Source organism: Nycticebus coucang, chromosome 8 (assembly GCF_027406575.1).
Source record: "Nycticebus coucang isolate mNycCou1 chromosome 8, mNycCou1.pri, whole genome shotgun sequence".
NCBI lineage: Eukaryota > Metazoa > Chordata > Mammalia > Primates > Lorisidae > Nycticebus > Nycticebus coucang.
This window is the reverse complement of record NC_069787.1, coordinates 116,685,266-116,704,113: the sequence shown is the minus strand read 5'-3', so window position 1 is coordinate 116,704,113 and position 18,848 is coordinate 116,685,266. Positions and strand designations below refer to the sequence as shown.

Here is an 18,848-nt window from a genome sequence, read left to right as displayed (position 1 = left end):
CTAATTTTTCTATTTGTAGTAGAGACAGGGTCTTGCTCTCGCTCAGCCTGGTCTTGAACTCCTGAGCTCAAGGGCTTCTCCCACCTTGGCCTCCTCAGAGTCTTAGGATTCCATGCGTGAGCCATTGCTCATGGCCTCAAACTTTCTATCTTAACTCTACTTCATACATCTCAGTTCACTTGCTTTCCTACTTAGATTGCAAAATAAAAGAAGCAAAGGAAACTTTTTTTTTTTTTTTTTGCAGTTTTTGGCCAGGGCAGGGCTTGAACCCACCACCCCCGGTATATGGGGCCAGCACCCTACTCCTTGAGCCACAGGTGCCATCCAAACAAAGGAAACTTTTGAAAATCTATATTTAGTATTTCCGGTTTTTAATAACAAAAGTAAATACATGTATTAATTTTTTTTTTAAGTCAAACATCCAGATAATGAAGAACATAAAGTGATAAACAAAAAGTCCCCTCCTGCCCTCAACTCAGTTCCACTTGCCAGAGATCACCTCTCAGAAAAAAAAAAAAATGTTTTTAGTTGGCTGTGTATAGTTAGTTATTCACACCTGTAATCCTAACACTCTGGGAGGCTGAGTTAGGAGGATCACTTGAAGCCAGGAGTTTGAGATCAGTTTGAGCAAACACAAGAAAGACCCCTGTCTCTACAAAAAATAGAAAAGTTAGCCAGGTGTATTGGCAGAAACCTGTAGTCCCAGGTAGTTGGGAGGCTTTGGCAGGAGGACTGTTTGAAGCCAGGATTTTGAAGTTGCAGTGAAGCCAACTGTGCCACTGCACTCTACCCCAGGGGACAGAACAAGAGCATGTCTCAAAAAAAAAAAAATTGAAGATTTAAAATCCACAGCCTTTCTGAGTGGAAGTGCCCATAATGTAGGTGTGTTTTCTAAACAAACACCTCTTAATGTCTGGGTCTGTGATAAGAAGTGAAAGTTCTCAAAGCCTTGCCAGGCCTCCTTCACTTCACTCAAAGCAGGAAGACTCTTCAGTCCTTCTATCCTCAGGACAGAAAGGCTTGCTCTTCTCAAAACAGAAGGCAGAGAACTCAACTGGGCATTGTTTTTTCCCTTCACAGCCACGTCATGGGAGCTAGAGGCTCTCCGAGCATCCTCTGACATGCTTGTCCCTCATCCCCACCTCCAAACGCTGAGCTCCTCCTTTTCTCTCCCTTTAGGAAGAAGATAAGCCTCTTCTCTGTGTGTTCAATGGCGTGACCCAAGAGACAATGCCAATAATGGAGGGCATTTCCCTTCTTGGTAAAAAAGTGTCTGAGCTGAGAACACTGGTGACTCTGAGATGTGGCCTACCCGTGAGTGTTTACTGTCTCCGCACCCCAAAGGGACTGGAGATGTACGACTGCAACCCCCTCCAGGACTACCAGATTAATATCGGTACCGCCACTGCCTTTGATACCAGCCACTACTCGGCACTAGGGTTCTTTGACAGCAGATTTTGAAGGTTTTTAAGAGAAAATGGAAATCTGGAATGTTTATATGCAATCTGTTAACTTCTTTTTCTGTATTTATTTTAAAATAGTTAATATACTTACATGATTTAAATATATGTCTCCCTCTCTATTCGGACATTTCAAAGATTCAGTTCCCTCTCCACAAGCAAGCGTTATTGTTTTCAAGTTTAGAATCAAAAGCATTTCCAAATTAAATCGCAACAAATGGAGATAATATTTCTAAACTGAAACCTCTGAGTTCATTGTGGATTTAAATTATCAACACTTCACTGTTGTATCTGGATCTAAGAAATAAGAGTTTCATACACCTGTTACATCTTTTTTTCTTTTTTTTTATTGTTAAATCATAGCTGTGTACATTTGTGCAATCAAGGGGTACAATGTGCTGGTTTCATATATACATCTTTTTTTTCAAAGCAAGATTTATTAATATCATCAGGAGAGAAGAGCAAAAAGCAGACCATTTTATCTTTTTCTCTTTCAAGATATATTTCAAGCATATATAGAAGCAAGTTCAAGTACATGTCCCTTTTCCTCTTTTGGTAGCAAGTGGTAGCAGATGATACACACTATTCTGAATGCTGCTTTGTACGATCTCATTTTAAAATGTTGCTAGTTATGTTAAAATAATCTTTTTAACAGTGTGAGGCCAACTCTGCTGGCTGAAAAGCTGCCTCAGTGGACAGACACTTAGCCTTGCTGGACAGATTACAGTCTCTCTTTAAATACTGCACTTCCAGGTGTGTCTGCTATAGCCAAGGATCAGAAAGACAAACTGAAAGGGGGTCAGATTTGTTGCAGCATATTAGAAAACGGCTCAAATCTTACTGAAATTATCACCTGAAGTGAATGAATCTTTGCTGACAATGAACACATTTTTAGGTGACTGTGTGTGGTAATTATTGCACATAGTTCTCCCAACCTATACATGGGCTTTGTAGCCACCCTTGAGTTAAGTAGTTTTAACTGTAAAATGTGCATTTATTGATACCGCTCCTGAGTATCATATCTACATCACATTACTCCTTCATGCTATTTTAAATTAAGCCTCTCAGAACTTTAACATTAATTATTGTCCCTATTTTTCATCAAAGGAAGTGAAGTTCTAAGATTTGACCCCCGAGTACTTCCCTATAAAGCACATTCCTGTTCTGTGTGTTTGTTGAAGGCTGAATCCTGCCCAGAACATGATGGAAGCTTTTGTGAAGGTGGACAAACAGTAGCATTTTCCCCAAGTAAAGGATAACCTAATTATTTAATGAAGTCTAAAGGATAAAACAAAACTAGAATAAACTCTGAATGATTATTCTTCAGGCCTATATTACTCAGATTATAAGGTGACATTTTAAAACCCAGAAGAAAATTCACAATGCCTTCACCAAACCCCAACTTTTACAGATCTTAAAAAAGCAAAGTTTCTGAATTATTAAAACACTTGCTCATGGTGTGAACACATCAAATGACTGTCTGTGAGTGGGAGCTTTAGGGAAGGTGTATTTTCAGATATAAGGTGAATAGCCTAAGCATAATCTAGGTGACCACTTTGTCCACCATGAGAACACAGGCATTAGAGGACAAGCAAGGAAAGAAGGACCTCAAAGGAAAAGGCGGAAGGGCTCGTTGGCCTGTTTCAAACCTTTGCCAAAAGCATAACTGGCATTGCTTAAGCAGCCAGCCCTTTTAACCCGAGGGTAAAGGCATCCTTGATTAGCTTGCCTTCCAGGTTCTTTCCTTTCAGTCATTGAGTCATCCCTGCCACTATCAGGAATTGATTGAGCCTTGATCCCTTTTCCAAAGGCAGCAGAATATCAGAAGGTTTTGGAGAAGCAGTCCAGCTTGAAACCCAAATATTTAAGAAGCTCAATTAGTCACTGCACATACTAGCTCATACAGAAATATTCAAAGCAGCCTCTGCACCCAGGGCAATCATAGTGAAGTGGTGGGAATGAGGCATGCACATATACTTAGTTATAATCCTACAAGCCAGCTCAGGGTAGGCTGAAGGGGACAGGGAAAGCATTCTGGAGGAGGTGGGGCTGGAGCACACAATTAAGCAGGAACCATGGATCAGACATCTGAGAGGAGGAAGGAAAAACACTCCAGGCTTCCAGTCCAAGAGCAAAACACAAGTCACAGGTTCATGGGCCTGGGCTTAGGGAGGGACAGAAAGCAGGAGACTGTTCTGAAGGGTGGAGGAGCCTTGCTGAGAGCACTGGGAAACAATGCAGACGGCAAATGGGGGAGGGTTTGAGGGAAGGTGACCAAGTGCAGGCTTAATGAGGTTGCAACCAGGGCCACGTACATTCTGGAACAGGGATGTTTTCAGAGAAGTTTAATCTGGTAGCAAGCAGTATGCAATATAGAATGAGCCTGCAGGCAGCATCATGCACTATTGGGCACTTTGGATAATCCCACTATTAATTCCATTGGCAATGAAAGAGAGAAATCTGAGAAACACCAGAAGGAGAAGCAGGATATTGTGCTAGGTCACATTTAAGAAGGGGGGAGCATCAAAGCTCTGACACTGGGTCAGTAATGGAGAATCTGATGAAAGGTGTTATGCTCTAGATCCTAAGTTTGAGGTAGGAGGAAACTCAAAGAGAACTTTTTTTTAAGTTCCTCAGCTAATCAGTTGGTGGCAAAGCTGTTAAGCACAACAGAGGTCTAATTCTCCTCTACTACGCACATGGTGCCAGAGCTTGAGTGATGGGTTGGGTTTGCAGATATTGATGTAGGTGTCCAGCCCATGTAGGTGGGGTCGAGCCCGAGGACAGGCACTTTCCTTAGAGAGTAAATACAGAGAGGGATGTGTCCAGGGCCGAAGCTGGTGTCAGGATGAGCAGACAGGAGGCAGAGTCTAGAGGAGAACTGAGATGTTGTATCACAACAGATGATGAAGAGATTGTTCTCAGGATGCTGGTAAAAGGCCAAAAACAATTCTGAGAAAAGCTTTGAATGAGATGTAAAGGTCATTGGTGGGCTCAGGGAGAACAACTTTAAATAGTCACGTACCAAAGGCTGGGGTCAGGAATGGAAGTGGTTTTCACACATCTGATTAAGACAGACAATCAATCAGGCAAAAACAAACTGCCAGTGGGGTCAGTCCCTGGCCCCTCGCTTGGTGTGCACCTGTATATAAAGGCAATGAAGAAAGAAAGATTTTAGGATTGAGAAGGAGATAAGAAATGAGGTGGAAGGGGGCTTTTCGATGCCAGAGCATTTATGACTAAGCTATCAAGAATCTATCAAACTAAACATATCTTAATATTCGGGACTTTGCAACTTGAGGCTTAGTGAGACATCACATATATACAATATTTGCTACCAGACAGAAAATTAAAGTGGAATAAAATACAGGGCTTGATGGCAGTGCCCCACCAGTGTTAAGGAGGATTTACATTGTATAGCCTTTTCTGCAGCTTTCAGAGTCAGATCTCATCGACAGTGGGCAGGTTGAGCTAGTGATGGTGAGATTTTGAGGCTAGGCAAGCTTAGGGAGGGCCGCTGAGCCAGGAAAACCCCACCTACAGACATTGAGCACAGAGAGGTGAGAAGCAAATAAGTCCTGCTGGAAGAGGTCCTAACAGGCAGGTCAGTCTGCAAATAGCAATTGGTAACCAAGGAAGGCCGAAGGTGACATTATGGGAGCTCGGGCAGAGACCTGGTGGGTGAACCATAGCATGAAGGTAGTGAAGGAAGGAAGGACAGTGGAACCGTTGTGGGAAGCCGAGTAAGCTGGTTGTTGACATTACAGGCTCTGACAATATGTAACAGAAATCTAACCCTGGGAACGAGGTTCAGAGTAGGAAATTGAGCAATAGGACCTCAGTCCTAACACCTAAAAGATGAGGCAGGATACTGGACTGCAAGATCCGGAGCACAAGGTGGGGGCGTAGTCAGGAGGAACGGGGCAAGTCGACACAACATCCAGCAGGAATGCAAACTTCCCACCAAACCTCTGACTCACCGGCCTGGAGCCTGAGCAAATTCCTTCCTGCTGGAATAAAGATTGTTGTCTGGACCTGGGGCCCAGCTGGTCCTCGAGATGGAGGCTGTGTGCTCTCAGCCACGGAAGATTAAGGAGAGTACAGTGCAGGGCCAGGGAAAAGCTGCTCATCTGAGGGGGATTTTCACTACAAGCTACAAACACAGAAAATCTTAAGTCAGGAGAGAAAACAAATGCACTTGGAGCAGCGTCTAAAGTGCTTTGTTTCCAATGCTAACTGTGGGGACTAAACATGTTATGAGAACTTTTAAGCGCAAGAAGCTTTAGAGAAACTGAATCTACTGTGGTAAATATGGTCCATATTTTGGGAAATGTTCATCCAGGCATTTCTACAGAAGAGCTGCCGAACCATCACATTATCTTTACAGAATGATTCCACAATTCTCCAGCAAGGAGAGTAAACTGTCCCAGGTGAGGCCAAGTTTAGGAGGACCGAGATGGGTCAGGGAGGTGAGGGTGGTACAGCAGACCGGGCTCCGTGAGTAAACAAGTGTGCAAACAAGAATTGGATCACAAAAGATAGCAAGTCCATGGTCAAGAAATACAAAATCAGAGTAAGTGAAGGAAGAACCTAATTTCGAGACTACAGGATATCACAGAACGTCCAGTAACAGAGGGACCGGCAGGCACACGTATGTTTTATTGTATGTCTGTCTGCGGAAAGGAGATGGGGGGGCATCAAGGAAAGAAATAAAGGAAACTGAGAAGAAGAGGCTTACTAGGCATGAGAAAGTGTACTAAAGACAGAAATTCCAGGCCATATCCCCCTCTCAGCCAGCTGAGAGACTTGAGGCAAGTCCCCTCAGCTTTCCAGTCCGTAAAAGAGAACACCCGAGGGGGCAGGTCTTTAAGATCTTTCCATTTTCACCATTCTGTGATTCTAAGATGACTGGTGTTATGAAATCCCAGCCAACAAAGATAAGCAAAGTCTAGAAGCCGCTGTGGCTGGGGACAGCCTGATGCACAGAGAGGTCTGCTGGCCCGAGGGGTCAGGAGGGCAGTCACAGGGATGCCGCAGGGGCAGAGAGGGGAGCTGGGGGTGGAACAGGACTTCCAACATTTGCTAGGCATCTGCCACAAGCCGGGCAGCACTGAGAAAGGCAGGCACGGTGACAATGTCCCTACCCTCTTGAAGCTTGTGTTTCGGTCAAGCAGACAAGCACCATCAAACAAACAGAAAAATATCAAACTTTAAATAAAAAATAAGAATAATAAAGCAAAAGAAAGCAGAGTGAGGGAATGACGGCTGATGCAGTGAGGTCCAAGAGGCTATTTTAGATAGTTGATCTGTAAAGCACATTTGAGCAGAGACCTTAATGAAGAGAAAGAGAGACTGTGAGAGTGTATTGATGTAGATTTAGGGGAGAGATTGCCTAGGTCTGGAATAGGGCCGGGCTGGTTGAGATGGAAGCAATAAAACAGAGTTCCCAGATATTTATGGCGTAAACTTGTCAGGTGTGAGCAATTATTTAGATATACAGCATGAAACAAATGGGAAGGACAAAGAATAACTTCCAAATATCTGACTTAGGCAGTGAGAAAGATGGATGTACCACCAACTCCAGTAATACAAAGAGTGCAAGAGAAAAGCAAGTTGGGGGGAAGGATGCGGAGAGATGGGGGTGTATGCAGGCCTTGGGTGGTGATCTCCCCCACAGGGGAGTCTGGAGCTGGAGGAGAGGTCCGGCCTGGAGAGGGGGACCTGAAAGTGAGTGAGTGGAACGTGGTGGTCACTGAAGCCATGGTCTTGGCTGAGATCTCTGGTATTTACTCAGCACTTACCAAGTGCCAGGGTGAATGGCAAGTCCTGACAGAACTTTCTTTTTAATGGAAACATGAAAAAAATATCTCCAAACATGTAAAGTGATTGCAAGTCCTGACGATGGGGGCTGTCAAGAGGTTAAAATGAGGCCAGGAGATAAAGAGTGCTGGAAGGGAGGATGTAATTATGGCAGAGCCTGCCCTAGCTACTGTGCCCGAGAGGTGTCCTCCGTCAGGACATGATGTTTGAATTGAAACCTGAATAAAAAGGACACAGCCCTGTGAAAACCTAGATGAAAACCCTTTCAAGTAAAAGAAATTGTAAGTTATTAGGTTCTGAGATGAGTGGACTTTGTGTGTTTGGAGGACAGGTGAAAGGTCAAAATGGCTGCAACAGAGCGAATGAGGCAGGGCGGAGAAAGGTGAGAAAGGGTGGGGTGGGCCACATAGGAGGAGTTTCGCAGAAGTTTGTAGAGTGAGAGGAGCAGAAGGCTGAGGAAGATCCCTGGAAAACACTAGCCAGAAGGACAAAGGGAACGTGGTGTCATAGAGAGGACAGACTTCTGAAGAGCGAGTGCTAAACACTCCCGCAGTGGTGAATTACTTCTATGTTCATAACAGAGAACAGCGCCTGTGTCATGAAGGATAGAACAAGCATTTTAGCTGGTGAGCAGCATTCAACTCCCTCACAGCCCACTTGCAAGCTAACAGCCCAACAAGGCTGTCAGCCCTGCCATGGGTTTCTTGGTTTCTACTTCCAAAGTAATAGCTTCGCATACATGTAATATGTACAGCAGCATTGAATCCCTGTCTACAGAACTGTTTTAAGATAGCTGAAAAGAAACATTTCAGCATTGTATGCAGTCATTGAGCAGATGAGAAGATGGCAATGCGCAGAAACTAAATAGCTTTTCCACGCCAGTAAAAGCCTACACTAAAAATAGCATCCCTGTCTCCTTGTGCCAGAGTTACTTTTCATTTTGCTTCTAGCTCATGCCTCTAGTTGAGGAAAACTATCATTAGAAGTTTTGTGGATTGCCAAACCATAGTGCTGGACTGGAACTACAAACCACCTCTCTTGATCCACAGGCACAACACTTCGGTTGGACGTCTGGGATGGATGGAAGGAATTTCTCATGGGTTGTATCCTTGGACAAAAACTTAAAGTCCAACGCTATTTATCAACAGAAGGACCGATACTCAAGTACGGGAGATTAATATTAAATTAATTTAGCAAATGATGTAATGTTTTGCTGAACGTCCCATCAGACCTTGGGCCTGCAATTCACCCAGCAACTGGGGTGCTGCTTCATGCCAGTGGAACTGGAATGTCTCAACCAGACATTATTATTGAGATATTTGCTGGAACAAAACAGTAAGGATGCTTCCAGGGCTGACAATCTTTGGTGCAATTCAGGTAGACTTTCCTCAGTAAATACTAACTACAGTTGACCCTTGAACAACATGAGAACAGCATGAGAGTTAGAGGTGTTAACTCTGCAACCAGTCAATAATCTGCTTATAAATTTTGACTCCCGCAAAACTTAACTAAGAAAGCCTACTGTTGACTAGAAGCCTTACCAATAAGAGTTGATTAACACATGCTCTGTTTCTTATAGTAAAGCAGGATAAAATAAAATGTTAAGAAAATCACAGGGAAGAGAAAATACATTTGTTATTCATTAAGCAGAAGGAGAACATCATAAAGGTCTTCCTCCTTGCCATCTTCATGCTGAGTAGGCTGAGAAGGAGAAAGAGGGAAACAGTTGGTCTTGCTGTCTCAGGAGTGGCAGAGGCAGAAGACAATCCACGTGTGAGTGGACCCATGGTCAACTATAATTGTTCAAAGGTCAACTGTAATTAAATAAACAACTTCAATTTGGTTTGGATATCATCACACTTTTGGCCACACTTTTTTTCCAAGACAAGGTCTTGTTCTGTTTCCTGGGCTAGAGTGTAGTGGCATGATCAGAGGTCCTTACAATCACAAACTCCTGGGCTCAAGCTTCCTGAGTAGTTGCAACTACAGGCATGTACAACCATGCCTGGCTAATTTTTGTAATTTTTGTAGAAGCAGGGTCTTACTATATTGTACAGGCTGGTCTCAAACTCACGCAATCCTCCTGCCTATTCAGGTGTGAACCAACAGGGCTGGTCTTTAGTAACACTTTTAAAGGCTGTGAAAATAAATACAGTAGAACCTCCATAGTTGACTACTTCCTTAAGTTGACCTAAGTTTCACAGACAGGACTTGTACCACATGTCCCTATCAGTACAGTAGGCCTCGTTCCTTATGTTGACCACCTCTGTATGTTAACCAGTTTGTTACAGTCCTTTAGGTGGTCAACTTACAGAGGTTTTGCTGTATAAATGGTCCCTGACTTATGATGGTTCAACTTAGATTTTTCAGCTTTACAATGTTGTGAAAGTGATGTGCATTCAGTAGAAATCATACTTTGAATGCCCGTACGACCATTCTGTTTTTCCCTTCGGTACGGTATTCAATAAATTACATTAGCTATTCAACACTTTGTTATAAAATAGGCTTTGTTTTAGATGACTTTTCCCAAACGTAGGCTAATGTAAATATTCTGAGCACACTTAAGGTTTGCTAGGCTAAGCTATGATGTTTGGTAGGTTAAGTGTTAAATGTATTTTTGACTTAAGATATTTTGAACTTAACAATTGCTTTATCAGCATAAAGCTCCAACATAAGTCAAGAAACATCTCTACCTCATCACTTTCACAGTTATTTTTTAAAAAGAAAAAAACACTTGATAGTAGATTTGCTGAAAACATTGTCTTTCTCTTCCTAACTAAGCTCACATGTAACTCTTCAAACTATATCTAATACAAGCTATACACGAAGTGTAACAAGTGGGCAGCAGGTGGGCATTTGAATGGATTAAGGCAGCCAGCAGCTTTCCAAATACATACTTTGCATTAACTTTCAGGTTTTAATTGTTACATATTTTAGAACAGTGCCCCCTTGTGGGTGATTTAATCAGGCTTTACAGAAGCCCACACACCTGGTGGGAACTCCAAGGGCTCGGTAAAGGGACAAATTAGAATAGCAGCTCTTAGAATTTTATAAAATATCTAAATATTTTACATGAATTTCTTTGTGAGATAGTGATAACTCTCTTTTTCATGTTCTGAATCCAAAGAAATAGCTATGCTGCATTACTTTTAACAGTGCGTGCTTACTGAATACTTCCTTTGCGGCAGACACTGTGTTATATTTATTACCTCATTTTATACTTTTAACAATTTGATGAAGTGTGCGCTTTTTACTTTGTTTTAAAGATAAGAAAACTGCAATTAGAAAACCTGCCCAATGTCAGACAACAAGCCAGGGTCTAACCATTCAACTTGACAATTTTTAAATAAAATCAAAGAACTCAGAGAATATAAATGATCACGCTGCAAAGCTCCTTTCTTCCCTCCATGCTTAATATTTTTCTGAGCATTTGATTTTTTTTTTTTTTTTTTTTTAGAGACAGAGTCTCATTTTGTCAACCTCAGAGGCACGTGCCGCGGCATTACAGCTCACAGCAACCTCCAGCTCTTGGGCTTAGGCGATTCTCTTGCCTCAACCTCCCAAGTAGCTGGGACTACAGGCACCCATCACAACACCCAGCTATTTTTTGTTGCAGTTTGGCTGGGGCTGGGTTTGAACCTGCCACCCTTGGTGTATGGAGCCGTTGCCCTACTCACTGAGCCACAGGTGCCACCCTGAGCATTTGATTTTTATAGGAAAGACAATCACTCCAAGGAAACCAGTTTGAATTTGCATATACACAGGATAACCTATCAGTGGGACCTGTGTGATTTAACTTGCATATCACTATCTGCCTTTTCTAAAAAGGTAAAAGTTAGGGTGAAATAAACATTTAACTAGGATGTCTTGTGAGTATTTAGTGTAACTGCTCTTGTCTGTTTGCTGACTGCTCCCCACTTGTTTTACTCCCTCAGGTATCAAAAGAGGGTGGCCCTGTACATTGCTGCCTTTTATGGCCATGTGGAGCTCACTGAATGGGCCCTGAAGCAGGGTGTGCAGCCTCATGAGGCAGTTGGTGTTCACCCCTATCGAGCATGGTGCCATGACGCCCTTCACGCAGATATCTCGAAATGCCCCATTCATGCCGCTGCAGAAGCGGGCCAACTGTTGATTCTAAAGGCCTTTGTCAACTGTAGTGTGTTGTCCTTGGAATGCAAAAACACAGCAGGACAAACTCCCCTGAACATTGCATTCAAACACAAACATAAAGACTGTGTATTATACTTGCTCAGTAAAATGTGGTCCACGGTTTCTTTTCTGAAAATTTCAGTCCCAATGAGGATTTATATTAAGATAAAACAGTGGGTTCACAGAGCTAAAAGTCACAGTCTTCATAAAAGCCAGCTCTGTGGAGCAAGGCTCTTTCCAGCAAAAGTTGGAGACACTGTTATGGTGGATGGTTTTAGCAAATCGAAAATGAACTCCAAGAGCTGGCACAAGGCTGGGAACAGGGATCCACAGAACAACGTGCACAGGCTACCACCTCTGAAAGAACAAACCACCAACGGGAAACCAAGCAATGCTTTGGCAATTTCACACCCAGATACAAAAGAACAAACCCTGAAATTTCCTTCAGTGGTAGATGCAAATACATCCTCTGAATTACAAAGCCATCGACAACAAAATCAGAAAAAATTTACTGCCACATCTAGGATAAAACAAAAGCTCATAAAAAATATTTATCTTCCCCAAGTCCCCCTCCCTCCAGTATCAAGAGTGGGATATTCACACCCATCGTTTTACTATGCAACACCCAGTGCTGATGTTTTACTAAGGTCCTCCCTAACATCTTTCTCAGAACACAGTGGGAAGACTCCAAGAGAAAACGCGATCTACTGCTTAGCTCTGGCAAGGTAATGTCTTCTCTTTAAACATATGAAGCTCAAACCTTTAATGAGGCACCTTAACTTTGTGACTAGGGCAAAATGAACTGATATTATTGGCCAGTCTGATCTAACTGATACTTTACTCCTCAAGCTTTCAGGAGGGAAAGCAATACAATGAACCAGTTATATCCATTAGCTGGGCCCTTTGCCGCTGCTCCTGTTGCCTTTTTTTTTTTTTTCCTTAAGCTAACAAGAAATTATTAATTGTAGGGCGGCACCTGTGGCTCAATGAGTAGGGCGTCGGCCCCATATACCGAGGGTGGTGGGTTCAAACCCAGCCCCAGCCAAAACTGCAACAACAACAACAAAAAAAAAATAGCCAGGCGTTGTGGTGGGCGCCTATAGTCCCAGCTGCTCAGGAGGCTGAGGCAGGAGAATCACCTAAACCCAAGAGCTGGAGGTTACTGTGAGCTGTGATGCCACAGCAGTCTACCGAGGGTGACAAAGTGAGACTCTGTCTCTAAAAAGAAATTATTAATTGTAATTAAATGGAGAAAAAGGGAAGTTGTAATATGAGAGAGAGACGTCAAAAGTGTCACGGAAAACTAGATAGCAATGAAAACAAGAAGAAAGAAAGGAATAATTTAATGACGAGTTCAAGCATAAAGACTCGAACTGACTTATTAGACAAGATGCACGGGTTGGGAGAGGTCCATATTGGATAGGGTGCTGGAATTAACATTATTATATTTAAGGTGAGTTTAAAAGCTAGTTCATTAGCACATTTAGAGATAAGTAAGTGTATCAGAAGTAAACTTTTATGTGTGTTTTTTGTTTTTTTTTTGTTTTTATTAAATCATAGCTGTGTACATTATGCAATCATGGGGTACAATGTGCTGGTTTTACATACAATTTGAAATGCTTTCATCAAACTGGTCCGCATAGCCTTCACGGCATTTTCTTAGTTATTGTGTTAAAACATTTATATTCTACACCTAGTAAATTTCACATGTACCCTTGTAAGAAAAGTGCGTGGTTTTAATGAGAAAAGTAGACGGTGACTATTGTGTGGAGTGCTTCCTTGGAAGGGAGGGGGGACTGAGTTATCAAATTTACAGAAAAGTGCGTGGTTTTAATGAGAGAAGTTGACGGTGACTATTGTGTGGAGTGCTTCCTTGGAAGGGAGGGGGGACTGAGTTATCAAATTTACAGAAAAGTGCGTGGTTTTAATGAGAGAAGTTGACGGTGACTATTGTGTGGAGTGCTTCCTTGGAAGGGAGGGGGGACTGAGTTATCAAAAAGCACTAATCTCACACCTATAGCTTGTTGAATTTTTATATTTTCATATATTCATGTAAGCACAACTCATACTTGCAAACTATTTCCAGCACCCCAAAAACTTTACCCATGGTCATTGCCAGTTAATAATCCCAGAATAATGTAACCATTATTCTGATTTGTATCACTGAAGTTTTTTTAGCCTGTTCTGAAATTTTACATGGAGGGCATCATAGGGCAAATATCTTTTATGTCTGGCCTTTTTGGCTCCACATACTGCCTGTGAGGTTCATACATGTGTTTGTGTGTGTTGATTGTCCTTATTTCTATGCAGTGTTCCATTTTTATGTAGTATTCCATATATTTATGTTTTTCCTATTGATGGAAATTTGGGTTGTTTCTCATTTGGAAACTATTTTGAATAAGAATGGATGACTGATCTTATGTATGAAGTTTGGTGGACATTTTTGTTTGTTTCTCTTGACTCTATACCTAGGAATAGAAGTGCTGGGTCATAGGTAAGTTTATGTTCAGCTTTAGTAAACATTTCCAAACAGTTTTCCAAAGAGGTAGTACTAGCATGTTGATTTCTGCAACTATATTTTATAAGAGTTGGAGTTTTTAATGGAAAGTAATTTCAAGGTCAAGAAGGACATTTCTGGAGAGAATAATTCATTAAGGAAAGGGGTCAGTGCAAAAGGGGGCCTCAGGAGGAGAGCTGGGCAGCCTGACTGTGCACTTACTCTAGCAGGTTACTCATAACAAATTATCTCTGTGGGGAGGCGCCTGCCCACATTATCTCAGTGGGCAGGATGCCGGCCCCATATACCAAGGGTGGTGGGTTCAAACCCGGCCCCAGCCAAACTGCAACCAAAAAAAAGCTGGGCGCTGTGGCGGGCACCTGTAGTCCCAGCTACTCGGGAGGCTGAGGCAAGAGAATAGCCTAAGCCCAGGAGTTGGAGGTTGCTGTGAGCTGTGACACCACAGCACTCTACTATGGGCAATAAAGCAAAACTCTGTCTCTAAAAACAGAAAACAAAAAATAAATTCTCTGGGCGGCGCCTGTGGCTAGTTTGTTAGGCGCTCGTCCCATATACCGAGGGTGGCGGGTTCAAACCCGGCCCCAGCTGAACTACAACCAAAAAAAAAATAAAATAAAATAAATTCTCTCTGTGTGTATTTCCCAATATTTATATCATCCTTCTATTCAGACCCTTCACTTCCTCCACATCTGTTTCCAGCCCTATTCAGTGAATCCTCATAGAATCTATTCCACCTTCCTTTGATGGAGGGCTACAGAGATGAAGGGGAGACCTTCAGTCCCATGCCCCCCAACACCCTTCTTGTTCTGGTTTGTGTCCTTCATAGGATTCATGAAAACACTTACGTCTGCATGAAGCTGCCTGTCAATCCAGGCAGTCAGGCATTCTGACAGCACCTCTAAATGGCCAATGCAGCTCTTGTGCCAAAAAGACACAAACATGATAAGTAGATGTACACACTATCTTGACAGTTATGTGCACCAAGCTAAACTGGGAAGAATCTAATGTAATCTTTCATCAGGCCAAGTCAAGGAATTGGATCAGGCTGGATAAAGTGGCCATCCAACGTCCCTGATTGTATAGAAAAGACAGTCTCCCAAACCAGGACACCAGACGTATCATTTGGAATCACATGAAAGTATTTGCTAGATCACGTGTCGTTCAGGAACTCTATCTTCAGACGCATGAAAATACGCTTCTCAGAGTTGACTCCAAGGTAGTATTGCTGCAGTTATCTCAGACCAAGTGCTGATGTGGGTCTGGGTTAGCTGGTGTAGACATGGCAGTGACTAAGTCAGAAGGTCACAAAGAGCCCCATTCTTCAGCCTAGAATATAACAAAGGCTTTACACATATCAAAGGAAATCTCCAAGGTGTGTCTATAAAACAGTTTTCCTTATTGCTTATTATCCAATTGCAGTGAGGTATATGTATCCTAGAAGTTCAGTTTAGTAAAGATTCAAAAATGTATGGATTGTTCCAGAAGGTTGGGAGTTTGAGTGGACCAAGAATAGAAAGTAATCCCAAATTGTAACTCCGATGAGCTTTTGTGCTTTGGATAAAAGTACGGCTCCCTGCTTTTATTCTTTATAAAAAGGCATGTTTTGTTCACTTCTTGTGTCTCCCACATGTAGAATAGTGCCTGGCATACAGTAAGTGCTCAATAAATGATTGCTGAATGAATGTAGAAAAAACCTGGTTTCAAATGCCAAGATGTAAATCAGGATGGGCTCTGAGCCTAGGAGGAACTAGGGTGTGCATTAGAATAGAGAGAGGGACTTCAAATTAAGTCAGGCAGGATGTGGGAAGAGGTTTAAGGTACCTGAATGATTTCCTTAAAGCTTAAGACCTGATTTTATGGGCAGCAGGGATGGGTTAACCCAGTTTAGAGGGCTGGGGAAACACAGCCATTGAGGTAAAGCAAAGAGTTAGTCCAGAACAGAAAACATGAATCAGGCAGACATGGACCTCGTTCAAATGTTTGAAACCCTTTGGTACTTTCATGCAAGGTTGTTCCTAGTAGATTGAGTGAAAGCCCTTTGAAAATCTGTAGGACTTTTCCAGACAAAAGGGGTGGTGGTGAGGAAAAGGATCCAGGTAGAGGGAGTAACATGGTCAAAGGCATTGCTTTTTGAGAGGGCAAGCAAGAAATTTAGTTTTCAGGAAAGTAAGCAGATTTGCCAAATGTATTTTAGGAAATAGGGAGAAATTGGAGGGAGGTGAGACTAGGAAGGGAGATTATACCCACATTGAGTGCCCAACTGGAGAATTTGCTTATTATTCCCCTTTCCATGGGGTGAGAAGTGGGTGAGAAACTCACAGAAGTTTTGCTTTTTTTTTTTTTTTAGAAAGGTACAGTTTTGGGTTGTTTTAGAAGACAAACATGATGGAGACATGTTGATGACTCTCCAGAAAGGTGTGGAAAGACTAAAGTAGTGTTAGGAGGCTGGGATAAGAGAAGAAAGAGATGATAAAGACCTAGACTGGAACAGTGATAGTTAGGGAGAAAGGAAAAGACCAACTACGAGCCATATTTCAGGAGAACAATCTACAAAATTTGGTCCCTAATTGGGTGTGGAAGTGGAGGCGTAAGGAATTGAGTTTTGTTTCTAGCTTTGGAGATAGGACAGCACAGCCAGTGTACAAGGAGGATACAGAAGGGGGACAGGCTTACAAAGAAGGGAAAAGACTTAAGTGGGAAGTGTCTATGGGACAATTTTTTTTTTTTGAGACAGTGTCTTACTATGTCACCCTGTGTAGAGTGCTGTGACATCACAGCTCACAGCAACCTCCAACTCTTGGGCTTAAGCGATTCTCTTGCCTCAGCCTCCCAAGTAACTGGGATTACAGGCGACTGCCACAATGCCCAGCCATTTTTGTTTTTGGTTGTAGTTGTCATTGTTGTTTGGTGGACCCGGGCTGGATTCCAATCTGCCACCTCTGGTGTGTGTGGCTGGCACCTTAGCCACTTGAGCTACAGGAGCCAAGCTGGAACAAATATCTTTATTTGATAATCAAATATATGCAACTTTTAAGGAAGGTCAGGCTTTGAGGGTCATGGATAAGGGAATTGAAGCAATGAGTAAATGAGGCCTCTTAGGATATGAGTGCAGAAAAAAAGAAGGAGCAAATGTAGACTCATGAAGGACCCCAGCATTTAAGGGCATATAAAACCCCTCTGGGACAAATCTCATTGCATCCTAGAAAGCGGAAGTAATTGTATTCAAATGTACCTGTCTTTATTAGTACATAGCCAGAGAATAGCTGTCATAAAACATTAACTTCCAAGCTCTCACCTGATGGGTGCAATGTAAAGGTATATGGCACACCTCCTGGGTGAAGGGCTCAACTACAACCTGGACTTTACCTGACCAACACAAACAATGTAACCTAATCGCTTTGTACTCTCATATTAATCTGAAATTTTAAAAAGACATTAAGTTCCATTGCATTTCACTTAAAGACTATCAAAATATCTAGTATCTTTTCAGTGACAATCCTTAATGTGAGTTTACCAGGGGAGAAAGGGGAGAAAGAGGTCAGTGAGTACAGGATATTTAGGGATGCCTAGAGAGGACAGATGGAAAAAGTTTCAACCAGGGAATTATTCCTGATATTGAATGGCTTTCTAGTTGTGGATTCTAAACTTCTAGTATTGCCTTGGGAAAATACCATTCCCACTACATCACTGAGAACTGGTTTTAGAAAGAATCCTGGGGCGGCACCTGTGGCTCAAAGGAGTAGGGCGCCAGCCCCATATACTGGGGATGGTGGGTTCAAACCCAGCCCCAGCCAAAAACTGCAAAAAAAAAAAAAAAATTTAAAGAAAGAATCCTGTTTCACATTCCCACCTATGTAACAGGATAAACTAGCCACAGCTACCAAACCAACCTGAAGATTTCCATCCTTTCAGCCACGTAGGAGGACAAGATTGGACCTTCTTATAAATTATGGCTTGTTTTCTTTCAGTGCCTTTAAAGAGAAACAATGGCTTCAGCAGTTGGGAATTGCAAGAGCCCTGGCCAAAAAGAGCATTTCCAACCTGACTATCCATGGAGGCCTGACAACACATGAGAATCCTCCAGAAATTGTGCTATGAAAAGTCATGACAAGCCTTGCTTGGACAAAGACCTGATCAATTAGAATCTCCAGTTCTAATGTTATCATTTCTAGTAACAGCGACAATGCTATCACCTCCACTCACCAGCAGTTCTAATGCTATACAACTTTTAATAGGACTTTTTTTAATTTAATTTTTAATTAAATCAGTACTGTATACATTTGTGGGGTACAATATGTGGAATGCTTATATTTAATATGTAACACCGTGTTTTCTTAGACTCTGTTATCCTAAACGAAAATTTAGGACTTTAACACAATTTTTTTTTGCATAAAGATTCTGGGGAAGAACTCACAAGAATCTGAGGACAGTAGTTTTCTGTGGGGTGGGAGAACTAAGAGAATGAAAAACAAAGGAATGAGAATGGTTTACTGTTCTTTCATTTTTTATTTTCTGGGTTATTTTTAATGCTTTTTTTTGAGACAGTGTCTTACTCTGTTGCCCTGGGTAGAATGCCGTGGCATCATAGCTCACAGCAACCTCAAACTTTTGGGCTCAACAGTTCCTCTTGGGGCGGCGCCTGTGGCTCAGTCGGTAAGGCACCGGCCCCATATACCGAGGGTGGCGGGTTCAAACCCGGCCCCGGCCAAACTGCAACAAAAAAAATAGCCGGGCGTTGTGGCGGGCACCTGTAGTCCCAGCTACTCGGGAGGCTGAGGCAAGAAAATCGCTTAAGCCCAGGAGTCGGAGGTTGCCGTGAGCTGTGTGAGGCCACGGCACTCTATTGAGGGTGATAAAAGTGAGACTCTGTCTCTACAAAAAAAAAAAAAAAAAAAAGAGTT

General features: G+C 42.4%; 1 protein-coding gene across 1 annotated transcript in view; it reads left to right on the top strand.

Annotated features, from left to right (window-relative positions):
- ANKUB1 (ankyrin repeat and ubiquitin domain containing 1) overlaps positions 1-18,399 on the top strand; it is a 28,114-nt gene extending 9,715 nt beyond the window's left edge. The window contains exons 4-7 of the mRNA XM_053599619.1: positions 1,180-1,396; positions 8,330-8,444; positions 11,216-12,154; positions 17,916-18,399. Coding sequence (XP_053455594.1) covers positions 1,180-1,396; positions 8,330-8,444; positions 11,216-12,154; positions 17,916-18,045 — 1,401 coding nt within the window. The 3' untranslated portion in view covers positions 18,046-18,399. The remainder of the gene's footprint in view (positions 1-1,179; positions 1,397-8,329; positions 8,445-11,215; positions 12,155-17,915) is intronic.
- The last annotated feature ends 449 nt before the right edge of the window (positions 18,400-18,848 follow it).